This window comes from Echinops telfairi, unplaced genomic scaffold (genome assembly GCF_000313985.2).
Source record: "Echinops telfairi isolate 266 unplaced genomic scaffold, ASM31398v2 ScPeMD7_7424;HRSCAF=8462, whole genome shotgun sequence".
Classification (NCBI taxonomy): domain Eukaryota; kingdom Metazoa; phylum Chordata; class Mammalia; order Afrosoricida; family Tenrecidae; genus Echinops; species Echinops telfairi.
The window spans coordinates 42,914,760-42,928,271 of NW_022111324.1; the positions used below are offsets into that span (position 1 = coordinate 42,914,760).

At 42.1% G+C, this 13,512-nt stretch overlaps 1 protein-coding gene across 1 annotated transcript in view; it reads left to right on the plus strand.

Moving 5' to 3' along the window:
• PTPRC (protein tyrosine phosphatase receptor type C) overlaps positions 1 to 13,512 on the plus strand; it is a 139,921-nt gene that overhangs the window by 60,004 nt on the left and 66,405 nt on the right. The window contains exons 3-6 of the mRNA XM_045298091.1: positions 1,494 to 1,526; positions 6,219 to 6,365; positions 9,156 to 9,212; positions 10,504 to 10,527. Of these exons, the coding sequence (XP_045154026.1) occupies positions 1,494 to 1,526; positions 6,219 to 6,365; positions 9,156 to 9,212; positions 10,504 to 10,527 (261 nt within the window). The remainder of the gene's footprint in view (positions 1 to 1,493; positions 1,527 to 6,218; positions 6,366 to 9,155; positions 9,213 to 10,503; positions 10,528 to 13,512) is intronic.

Genomic DNA, 13,512 nt, shown 5'->3' on the forward strand with positions numbered 1-13,512 from the left:
TCCCCATGATTCTTCTGTAAGGGGGTGTCCAGTTGCCTACAGATGGACTTGGAGTCCCTATTCTGCACTCCCCTTCATTCACAATGTTGTGACTTTTTGTTCTTTGATGCCTGATACCCGATCCTATCAACACCTCATGATCACACAGGCTGGTGTGCTTCTTCCATGTGGGCTTTGCTTATTTTCATTTAAAAAAATTTGCCTAGGTAGAAAAAGTAATATGATTTTGACATATGTGGGTTTGGTAAACATGGCATTATGAAAAGGAATATCGTATTATTGGGATAAAACTATTGGACATTACTGCTCTGAAAATGTTAATTGATATATAAAGTATAAGAGGTCAAGTAAAAATCTATTGCTACTAAGATTCCAGTTCATGCACAGGTTTATTAAAAATAAAACGTGTTTAAATATGTCTTTGAGATAAGTGGATGAAATCAGAAACATTATCCCAGTAATGCACCCGTCTGAAGTTTGCTAGCGTCTTCAGTAGAAAAAACCCCAACAAACAGTGACTTTAGCAGGGCTTTGCTGGCCCCCTACATTCCATTGGTTATGGGGACTAATTTTTAGAATTCTAGAGGCGTAATCATCTTGGTAGACTTGTTCAAATAATGAAAGATGATCACCGGGGTTTTTGAGGAAGAAGTTATAAGAAAATAGAAAACTGCATTGGTTAGGAAAAAAGCCAAGCAAGTTGTGTTGAAGAGATTTTGTTTGTTTGATTATTTGTTTTCTCCCGCATCAGAAAAATGCACCAACTCATTCCTTAGCAGGTAGTAGGAGGCATCCTTTGAAACTTCCACCGAAAAACCTTACCTCCTCACATGAACACTTCGATCTTGCCACTTCAGACTTGTTTTGTTCCCCAAATTCAAAGAGCATTGAAAAGGATCATGATTTGGGTCCCGGGGGGATGCCCACACTGCTCAGAATTCTTTGGGGGAAGGTTAGAGCGAAGACCATACTACCTGCAGAAGTGCAGTGACGTAGACGGAGGCTGTGTCGAGAGATGCAGTAGCTTCACATTCTGATAGGTCTGTTGAGGAGAGGTTTCTATGCTTTGGCTGCAATACTTTCGATTTACCCTCTGATCTAAAACATGTGAGGGGCTTTAAAAATTTCATGAAAAAATTCCACTATCTTTTATTTTCCATAACTTTTGAAGCCCCTGCATATAACATGTACATAGATACATAGGTGCATAGTATATATAGGCGCTCTGGTTACGCTTGGGCTGCTAACTGCAAGGTCCGTAGTTAGAAACCACCAGTCACTGTGGGAGCAAGACTGCACTTTGCACTCCTGCAACTCGTCACGCTCTCAGAAGTTTGCAAGAGCAGCTCCACCCTGTCTATAGGGTCGCTCGGAGTCAGCATTGACTCGATGGCATTGAGTTTGGTTTATAATCTGTATGCACGTCTAACATGCATTTATATATGTATAAAATTAAAAACACTTCTAAGTGATGTTTGTTTTCCTCTTTACAGGGCAAGAGGCATCATCAGCACCCTCTAGTACTGGTAAGAATTACTTTTGCATTTTACTTTCTTGTTGTAAATGTTACATAGTTGATAGCAGCATATTTTCTATTATTCAGTGAATGGACTTTGTGTGAAGTGTATGTATTTGGTGTTAGTAGATTTTCTATTATCCATTGAAAACTAACTTTAAAAGAACTCGTATTATACTCACGAATGATTCTTGCCATTCAGTTGTTTTTAAAATATTTATTTGTAAAGTATACAATTTGATAATCTATTGGAATATATTGTCTCTATATGATTGTATTAAAATAATAAAAAATTGCCAGTGTATAGAATTGCAAGATCCAAATTTTGGAAACATGGACAGTCTCAGAAACCTGAGGAGACGTTCTACTCTGCTTTATATAGGGTTGACATGATTTCTAAACATTGTTTTCTATATTAGTTATCCTTAGATAAGAATTTTTCCTTTTTCAAAGATATGCACATACTTTGAGACTATTAAGATGTTTTGTAATTAATATTCCCTAATTCTACTGGCATAACCGAACTAATTAGCTTAGCGTTGATCCGTATCCGGAGATACTTAAATTTAAAAAGGAAGATGCTGACAATCAATTCATACACACTATACACAAAATTAAAAAAAAAATTGCACATAGTTGAATTATCAATGATGTCTTCAATACCATTTCTGTTGGCCTTGAAAATACGTTTTTATTTCTTGCTAGTGCTTGTGATTGACAGCGTGCAATAAGGTGCTAAGCAAAGCCATTGGGCCCATTCTGATTTGACAGTCATAAGGCACAGGTCTGAAGGAAGGACATGCTCCGAGAATGTATGCTGCTGCAGGGCTTATTTTTGTAATTAACTAAAAAATCACTTCAACGACAGAAAACGAAGAGCTGCGCGAAGAGTCACAAAAATGCTCTTGAATCGGCGTAACTTTCAAAGTGTGGAAGTTACAATTTTATTGTGTTATAGTTTGGCCTAGAGTTTCAATAAATCCTTACATGGGGAAGCCATTTACGCACAACACATTATTATTGGTTTCTGCTGCCCGCTGTTGTCGTGTGCTGTGCGGTTCAGGAGAGCCCCGGTGCCGCGAAGGCGGAGCACTGCAGTGGGAGGAGCTCTTGGGGATCACTTCCAGCAAGAGGACAGTCGAGCTAGTCCTTGGGAACAGGTCCACTCTGTGGCTTGGGGCGGCTCCGAGGCAAACATTCACGGGACACACTCCAGACACAAGAACTCATAGGCCATTAAAAAAAAATTAGTTTTGGCAAGCCCATGTAAACATACGTGGTTATTTTTGCAGGAGGGAAATGAGTCTGGGTTGGAATAAGGAGTGAAACATGAAAAGAACACATGAGTTTATTAAGAGGAATTCCAATGAAATTCTAACTGTTGCTACAGACTCCCCAACCCACCCCCACCCCCCATAAATTCAGGGTCATTTGAAAAAAAATGGGTACAGGGGCAATGTGGGAGTGTCCATTGAAAGTTGTCTTTCAAGCCGAAATTATATTCCTGTTCGTGAAACTAAGGAATATGCTCTGAGTTTAAGAAGTGCGCGAGGCTATGCAGGCTTCCAGGTAGATAGGCAGTTTTCTGAACACCGCGTGTTCGTGTATCTCAGACTTTTTCTAGCTAGAATCAATCTTAATAATGCTCCACTTTTCACAAATACCGTAGTACTCTCTATCGCACGAGGCGTGCTGAGTGGTTTCCTCCTGGTCCGGCAGTTCACGCTAATGCACAATAGGAGTGGCTGACAAAGCGAGCATGTTGCAATACTTCTGGCAACGCCAAAAGGATCCTTGGCATCCTGACAAGCCCAGCGTTAGTGTAGCCTCAGAGTGACGGATCATCACTGGGCGTCCTAGCGTGCATGGACTATGTTCAGCAGCTAACTGGAAGTTGGCCTTCCAAATCCCTAGGCCTCCCTTTGAGAAAGATGAGGCAGCCTGCTCCTGTGGAAACTACAGCCTCGACAACCTTAGGGCTAGTTCTACACCGTCCTTCTGGGCCATTTTGAGATGGAGTGAATTAAGATAGGAATGAGTTCTTGAGCAGAAGTTGAAGTGGATGATCCCTGCTTCCAGCCTTTCTCATCCAGCTTCAGCCCCTGCGGCCCCCTTCCCCTCTTCCCCTCCTCTCTCCATTTCCTCCCTCCGCCCGACGCAAAGCCGATGAGAGAATTCTAAAGTTGGATTTTTAATTTGATATCAAAACCACGATGGAGCTACTTGTTAATTACTTGACTGCACGCAATTATGGGTTAAAGTGTGATACTAAGTGGAGATTGAGGATGACCATGGGCAAAGGACAATGCATAATGAATAACAACTGTCCTATTATTACCTTGGATTCTGGCATCTCAGAATAATTCTCCAAGATTTCATGAGCATTGGCGTTGGAGAACTTCAATAGGCATCAGATTAATTTTCTCTCTGTTGAAAATAGTAATAAATGATTTCATTTTACCTGGATTCCTAAAGGAATCTATTAATGAATAGATTTAAGGTTTCTTTGTGTCATATCTTTTTCTCATTTTCTTTATTCCCCGTTGAGTATCCACTCAATTCCATGTGTTAATTCCATCATAGCCCATCAATTTTACTCTTTTGCTAGTTTCTCACATTCTCCAGTCCCTCCCCCTTGTTTGTGCTCTTTTCTGTGACCCATTAATTAAAATCAATAAAATTAATGAAATATTCATATAATAGACAAAATGTTATGTTCATCGAATATTTAAAAATATGTTTTGCTCTCTTTCTGGAAATCCGAGAGGGGCTTCAAAATGGTCAAGGAAAATATGGAATTTTTTCACAAGTGTTTGGAAGCACCCTGTGAAACATTTTGAAGTCATGTTAAAGTTGAGCATGTTAAACTTTGAAACTTGGGGAAAATACAGATCTATAATTGCACCATCAATAATTACAGGGTATACTAGAACAATAATGGGATAGTCCTTTATTGTTAGAAAGTAAGTATATTTTGTTTAGTAACAGAGCACAGATACTTTAAAGAGAGCTTTGGTTCATGGTCTTAACTTCATTGCAGGAAGATTGGACTATTTCTACCTGCATGTCAGCTGTGTCTGGACCTGTCTGACCCTTTATTATTTCTTCCCTTTTATAAAAATGAATGCGAATATTGGAGAACATTTTTAATGTCTACAATTTTAATATTTTATTCTTTTATGAAGTTGAAACATTTCTATGTACTTAGGTTGTTTGCATATGTTTATGAATGTAATTTTCCAGTTCTTTGTCCGTTGTTCTCTTGAGTGATTTGAAGTTGACCTATTTTTAAATATATAATTATGTAGACAGTGTCTGCGCCTTTCCGTTTTACTCCTTGAACCCCGTCCGTCTATTAATCTCTTTCCCACCTTCTCTGTCTCGTACCTTCCTTAAAGCTCTTTTGCACATTTCCTTTTCACTGACTTGGTTCTATTCTGAGCCAAAGTGCTTTGGAAAGTTGAGAAAAGAGGGCAGAGGACCCCGTCCTTCAACTCATTTGCCCATTTACTCCTGTAGCCGCTGTTTTGTCATTTGTTTTATATTTCTGTGTCTGTATTTGTGCAAATGAGAGCTGCAAATTTATTTGCATATGTATTTGTATATACCTACACCATATGTAACAATTAGATACAGATAATTTATCTACGTGTACATAGGACTTAACTGTCAGTTGAATATAGCTTTCAGAGTATGATTCACATGTTTATTTTCTCCTTCTTCCAGCTCCCACTAATAAGACAGGACTGCCTGTAACAGAAGAGCCCAGTGCTCTGTCTCCAACTGACCCCTTACCTGCTGCCACCACTGCACTCTCACCTGCAAGCATCTCTGAACCAGATCTTGGCTCCTCAGAGACCACGCCTCCTCCTCTGAGTCCAGGCACTAGTCCACCCCACGCATTCCTGGATACTTTCAATAGTACTAGTGCTCCTGATTTGGCAGGTTGGCACAGGGAAATTATGTGAAATGGTGTTCACCAAAACTTCTCTTCTCCAATACCTGGGAATTCAAAAATCATTAGGGCAGTTTTTTTTTTTTCTTCATTGACTTAATGTTTGTGCTGTTTCTAAGTAAATAGTTTTATTTTAGTGTGTAAAGGGAGGACTTATTGAGTGCCCGTTAACTATTTGTTGATGGATGCACCATCCAGCCCCCCTAACAGGCGCCCCAAAGCAGAAGTGGCCCCATCTTTCCACTCCACTCCAGAGTCTGATGCCTTGCCTTTCTGGAGATAACAACACTTTGGTTTTATTTTTGTTAAATCACATTGAGGATTGACAACCTAGCGATTTTATTTTATTTTTTTTAACTTCTTCCGGGAGTATTTCCACTCTTTTAAAGTTGGGAGCATGGACCTTGTTTGGTGAGTTAATGGAGAATTTTTAAAAAATCTCATATTGATTTAGAAGTAACACCAACACAGGGCAACCCAAACTCCACACCCTGGAAATGTGAGTCCTCGTTAGCCCCGCGCAGACCGGGGAAACCTCCCAACCTCAGGGCCCGCACGACTGTGAGCACAGGTGACCCCTGACTGCCCGAAGAACCCAGCGGGCTCCTTTTCCTAGATGGGGCACTTCACACTGAATAAAGGGCAACAGCAATTTTCCCGCTAAGAACCTACTACGGGTTAGTGCATTTTGCTGCTTCTTCAGAAGCGGCGGCAGGGTGATGTAATGCTCTCACTTTCTCCTCTTAGGTGTCCCCCTAGCACCGACGCCTCCTCACCTTTCCACGCACGCAGACTCGCAAGCGCCCTCTGCCGGACAATCTGACAACCACACACCCAGCGGCAGCGCTGCTCCTCCTGCACTCAACCCTGCTCAGGGCGGGAATGACACAACAGGTTTGCGGGTCTTTTAGACTTGTGTCAATAGGAAGGAAGAGTGCATGACAGTGACCTGTGTTTAAGAGTGGCGCCAAGAAGCGCAAACACTTGTTTCCTGGCGCAGCAGTTGCTAGTGGGTGGATTTGAAACTTCATACTTCTAGAATTACTCTAAGGGTATAATGCACGACTTAACAAATGTCCTTTCCCAGGCAATGAAGACCAAGGATTGTGGGAATACAGGTTCAGGAGGAAAAAGTTGTGTAGGGCATAATACTGTTTTATATTTGGCCCCCCTCCCCCCATCATTGTACACACTCCAGGTGCTATAGGCACTGCAGTAAATGGGTTTTGGGCATTTTAGCAAATTTACAGAGTCAAAAGCTGTGGATGGAAAGAATCTGTAAAGCAACAAAAGTGGACTGACACAGGCCCCCCCTTGATGGTCATACAAGCTGCCCCCCTCGTCCTTCTCAGGGAATTCATCTTCTCACAGTGACTAATTTCAATAATTACAAATCGCTTAGGATTGCTCTATCTAATTAAAACAGTAAACGCCTCTCCTATTTTCCATCACTCTCATCTATACAATGAGGGAAATGGGGTTTCCACTTGAAGGGGAAAAGCAGGCATGTGGGGAGCTTCCTGGAGGCTGCAGGGGGCCATAGACTAGCACAGGGATGTGCAGGACAATAGGAAATGGTGAGAGAAGAATAAGGAAGAAGGTGAATAAGGGCCCACAAACCAACCCACAGGATTCTACAGGTTCTGTGCTCCTGTAAAGATTGACAGTCAGGAAATCCACAGGGACAGGTCTCCCCACGCTACAGAGATGTCCAGAGTACTCTTGGCCTATTGGAATCTATTGGGTAGCTGAGAGGGAGGGAGAGGGAGAATTTTCATTTGGTAGTATTTGACAATACATTGGCCACCCGGGCTGCAATGCTGTGCGCGGTGTCTGGGGGAAGTTGTCTCAGGCATTAGGTGCCTTGAACCTGAGCGTGCAAGTCTGATTGAATGGAAACTGCAGCTTCTTCTGCTACTGCATTTAGCTTGGCAATACCAATTTGCAGATATGAAATTAGAAAATAAAGTGATGGTATCAGCCTCATGTGACAGTTCTTTGGTTCTAAAGCCACTTGATTTTGCCTGGCAAGGAAGAGTCAAAGTAGAATTGGAACCATAAGCTGGAAAAGTAAAACACACACACACACACACACACACACACACACACACACACACACCCCTGAGCTGCTACACAGAAGGATAAGAGACTCAAACCTAAGCATTGGCAGCCAGGGGCTCCTCCTCGGAAGCTCTGAGCATGTGTTAGGCGGTGCTTCCTCCTGTACCAACTTTCATGTGGTCTTTTCAACTCAGAGCCCCACTTCCATCTGCAGGGTCTCAGCACCAGGCTGCCAGCATCCGGCTCCCCTCTCCCTGGTGCTTTGTTCCTGTGCGCTGTAGGCGCTCTTGGAGTCCCTGAGTGGTACTGATGGTTAAGTGTTTCTCTACTCAGCCAAAGAGTGGCAGTTTGAACCCTCCCAGAGGACACTTTGAAGAAAGACCTGGCAATGAACTTCTGAATAAGTCACAGCTCTGAAAGCCCATGGAGACACACAGTGCTACTCTGCGCTGCCAAATGGCCTCGGGTTAGAGGAGACTCGATCACAAGGAACAACCTCTCTCCTGAGCTCTCAAAACGTTCCCCTCAAATGTACTTGTCCTCTGCTTACAAAACTCCATGGTTTACACACGATGTCCCTCTTGATGCAGCTTTCCCATGAGCTTGATGTTTTAGCCTCGTCTTTGTGGAATAATAGGTTTATCGGCCGTTGTCTGGGTGGGACAGAAGCAAGTGACAGCATTGCGACCTTTCTGATTGCAGGTACCCCAGGAGAGAGGAGCACATCCTTTCCCACAGAAATGGCTTTCCCTTCTGTAGCCTCCCTCAGCCCTGCACCCAGCAGCCCTGCGGCTGCCTTACCTCCACGCACCTCCAACATCACCTCGAACGTCACCTCCCAAGATCAAGCCTCAGGTTTGACTATGGTGCTTTAGGCATTTTAGGCAATGAGTAATGGAATGGAAACTTGAACTTGAGCATAATTTTTCTTTCAAGCCCCCAATTTTTTTTTTTGCTGGTAGCCTGTTTTGCAATTTTTTTAATAGCTTGTGACTAAATTGGACCAAAGAATGTTGCTAGTAAGCTTTTATCTGGTCATAGGTTGTTATATTATTAGTATTACGATAGTTCATGGCCAAGAAGAAAGATAACTCCAGCCTCTGTCACTTTCTAGCTGGTCTTCCGACAAGTTGGCAGCACTTTTTGAGTGCCGGTTTTCCATTCTGTAAAAATGCATATCCTGATGTGCATTTCATCGGTTTGGTGGGAGGAACAAGCTTGTTTAAAGCCTGGTCGGTAATGTGTGTTCCAAAGAGAACTGTTGTCCTTCTTAGCATATAACACAAGGAGAGTGGTGATGAATAGAGAAAGGATAAGTTGGAGGACATTTGCACATCAGGTAAGATTTATAACTGAGGAAGCAAGAGTTTCTGCTTGATTTTTGCCATGTTTACTTCAAGATATTCATAAAAACGATTGAAATTTTTAAAAAAGCACCGTTGAAATATCAGTCATCTGAGAGGGCCATTTGCGGATGATTCTTTGATCCACTACTTTACTGTAAAAACAAGTACGAATGCAAATAAGGACTCCCAGAGGACATGACCTTTGCTAAAGAGTTTGCCCCTCACCCTTCCATCAGACAAACTCATTAACTCTTCTCCTCTGTTCGTTTCCTTGCAGATTCACCCCCGACCACTTCTGCAAGCACTTCTCCTCCAAGCACTTCCACAGCCATAGGTGACAACCTTACCCTCAGTCATGCGGCCCGGGCACCGCGGGCCTTCCTTGCCGCTCTCCCTCGGGGTCCTCTCTCTGCCTAGTGGAATCAAGTGTTGTAATCCCGGGGCCTGGGGCAGCGGTCAGTCGTCAGCACAACAGCTATGTGGATCAGCATGTTAGCATTGCTGGTCTGACGCATCGGGCTGATGTGTGGTTTGGGGAAGGCAAAAGGCAAAAAACTGGGAACTGAACAAACGATTAGAACCCGTTTCTCTACGAGAAAGGTGTGTGCACAGAGGAGAACGGGAGTCGTGATGCCGCTTTCCCGTCCACGCAGTGGGGAGGACCGGCCTCGTGCCAGAGTTCCAGTCGAGTGTGAGGGGCTGGGGGTGAAAAAAAGGAGCTAAAAGGGAATGAAGGCTTTGGAGACAAATGACTACACCCAATTTGATCCCAGCAGTCACGGTATTAGGACGATGGCGTTTCGGGTGGTACAAATGGTTAATCAATGTGGCTGCTAATTGAAAGGACGGAGGTTCAAGTCCAACCAAGCACCTTTGAAAAAAGATCTAGCGAACTACTTAAAAGATAAAAATGAATCACCTCTTGCAAACCCATGGAGCACAGTTCTACTGTGACACATGTGGGTCCCCAAGAACCAGGGGTGACTTGATGGTAAATGAGGGGCCCTTAACGTGGGCAATAGCATTCGAACTGACAGGGCTGCCCTTCTCTCCCGGTCGTAGTGCTGCCCAGCGCAGCAGTTGAAACCACACATTCTCGGGAGACACTCCTCCATTTCTCGAGAGAACACTTCCCTGTACTCTATGTGCAAAAAGTTAAACTAGAATATGAAACCGTCCCTGCCAACTAGCTGATATATTTTTCTTAACAACGGTGTAGCTAGTTATAGTATAATTGCTTAGATTTATTTTGGGGTGAATTAAGGAGATGAAGAATCTTTATAACATTTCAGGTGACATTCATATTTAGTCATTTACCATGCACCACAGTCAGATGTGTCCCAGGGATGTCTTGATTTCATTATCATCGCACTCTGGTTCTTCAGTAAGTGTATCACCGTATATTTTTTTTTAACAAGGTCATTCATTGATTGCTGGTAATGTTTTGAGTTTAAAATATTGTACTAGGCACAGGGAACCCTGTAATATCTGTTCAATCAAATTACCTAACCTCTCAGGTTCACAGCGTCAGAACCTTTGGATCACCTTTCTCTGAGATGATTATAGCACTGATATTAAAAACACATGCTTAATAATTTGCATCTTTGTTCCTTTTTTTATTACAGCTATTCCACAGCCTGAGACATGTGGTAAGTTTGCTTATTTTGGGAAAGCATATATTACTTTGAAATAGCTCATTAATTACTCTCTTCCTCACTCCAAACTTCCAAGAGTGGTTACCTAGCTAAACTCACTGGCTCTAGTTTCGCATAGTGATTAATTCCTGATCTTAAGAGCCAGTATTTATCAGTGTCAATTTTGATTTCATATGCTGGCCCTGTTTAGGATACCAAGATTAGCTATTAGACTATCAATTAACTTTGGCGAAGCTACTTAACTTCAGTTTCAATACAGGATAATTGCGAGGTGGTTTAGGAGGAGGGGCCAAGGGTTTACTATGGTGATGATATAAGATGTGGAGAGAGAGAGACAGTGAGACCAATAGGTTTTTTTTATTTATTTACCTTGGATAATACATGGGTTATCCAAGGTAAATAAATAAAAAAAACCTATTGGTCTCACTGTCTCTCTCTCTTGCCCAGTGTAGAGCACAGCTCCCACCAGCTACTTGAAACGAGTTTGTAGCCATTCATTTCCCTGTGCCCTCCTCTCTTAACAGAAAGGGAGCCCTTCCTCCTACGGATGGTTCATCCCTTTGTTTGTTGATAAATTGTGCCCATCCCTGCTAACTTGCAATCCTGGCTGCATCAGGCAAACCATCTGTCACTATCTTTAATCTCTCCATGTCCTGGAGCACCTGATTCACATATATACATGGGGGCTTCTAAAAGTTTGTGGGAAATACCATCTCTTTTTTAGTTTTAAATGGTTTGATTGGCATATAATCCACATAGCATACAATTCAATTGTTCACTCATATTAAGAAGAGTTGTACAATCAATTTTAGAGTATTTTTTCTTTCATATTTTCATTGCTATGAGTTCCCCATTTCCCCTCAGTCTCTCCTGCCATGCTCCCGAGAAACAATCAATCCAACTACTGTCGCTCTCTGTTTACTTATCTTGGTTTTCATATACAGGAAAACACACCCAAATAATCCAACAATAATAACAAAGTAAAATAGAAAACCCCCAGTCTAAAAGAAATGAGAAAATATTAAAAACTAGAAAAAACTTTAAAAATGGTCAAAAGGGAATTAAAATGATAAGGTGTTAAGTGTTCACCTAACTGCACCTGCAGTACTTCACTTTCCAGTGCACACTGCATGATAGCAAGGCGTTCACATCCCGTGTCTGTGGTCAGAGCAGATTCACCCGCTCTGACCACGAAACATAAATGCTTCCTCTTCACCTTTTAAAAAAACTGAAAGAGCTTTAAAATAGCTCAAAAGGGAGATCAAATGATAAGATGTTGAATTTTAACTATATCTACAGATAATCGACTTTACAAAGTTCTCTTTCTGATAACAGGCCTATGATCAGAGGGGATTCAGCAATGGCTAAACCCATGTGTGGACCCTGCGAGTGGATTTTGAGCCTACACTATCACGCATAGCCTTCTGCAAACCAAGTGTTCGCTATTTAAGCTCTGCTGTCATTCCATGCCTTAAATTTGGATTGTATTCTTTAAAATCCTTGGCTGTGTGCTTCTTCCATGTGGACTTAGTTGACCCCTCACTTAGAATGCTACTTGTTCGAAGGCAAGCTCTAAAAGCCCTGCTGCCACTCTGGGCACCATCTGCTTTCTTTGCCACTCTGGGCTACAGCACGGATCTCTTCAGTGATATCTTCATGAGGGTGATCATCAAGCAGGGCCATGTCATAAGAATGAATCATTCTTAGATGTGGCTAGAATAAATGCAAACCCCAAATGCATTCATACATCTGTGGCTTATATATGTCTCTCATTCAACTTATTGATATCCTTTGAGTTTTATGTTAGGAAACATTGTCAATCGTTTCCCTATGGCATGAGGTGATTCAATTAGAAGTGTCATTATTTTAGATAATGGTATAGAATTTAAAACACAGTTGAGAAAATGAAATTATCCAACTACGAACTGCAATATGTGAATTGTTGATTTTTATAGATTAAACTCTTAAGTGACTGAACACAATTTACACAACCAATGGGGCTTGATGATAGGGCAAAACTTTCAAAAATATTCATTGCCAGTGGCAGAATCACTCTTACCAGATTAATACATTTCATAATCAAACAAGGAGGGCATTAAAAGTGTAGGTATCTGGTAGTTCCAAACCACAGTACCTTGGGGACCGTAAGAGCAAGAGATCTGAACTAAAGTCAGAGTCCAGTTCTGTACCCCTGGTATAGCAGTCGTTGGCCTCTTTTCATCCTTGGAAGTTTCCAGCCTGCAGTCCAAGGGTTTCAGATGAGTTTTAGAGTTTAGAAGCACAGTTCACTTTGTAGGGTTTCCACATTCACTGAGTCCATGTGGTGTAGAAAGATACAGTGCACTTCAAAAGAAGAGAGTCTACAGTCCCTGCTTTGGTAGTACCTGGGCCAGGCCACCAAGGTCTAGAGAGAAACTAGGTCAAAAGTGTCCATTGAGGAACATAGTACCAGGCATAGTCTCCCCCTTGGTGCTATGTTAGTTACCATTTTTCTCTGATGGGAGGTGGCTCCTCCCGGTTTTCCTACCAACAGAAATGGACTCACCTTCTCTGAGACGTCCATGTTCCCTCCTCACATCTTAGCTTGGATTCCAGTTCCCTTCGCATGCTAGTATGAGTGTCTCTTGATTTGGGGGGAACTTGGCACATTTTTTTTATGACAGCAACTGAATGGGCATCTCCCGCTGTCTTCATCTCGAAGAAGGGACCCCAGCTAAAGTGAGATCACCTCTGTCAGAGTGTAAGGTATCTCTTAATTCCCCAAGACCTTGGAAAAGCCTACAGCTACTTCAGCTATGACTTTTAAACCAATGGTGATAGTAGCTTTATATTCAGTGGTAAATTATTTATTGCATCACTATCCTTCCTGCATATCCTAATTGCACATCGAAATAGTATGTTTGAAACAGCATTACTATCCCTTACTTTGTTTGTTTTCATTGTTTAATGATTTTATTCTGTATTCCATTCTCTTAGTGA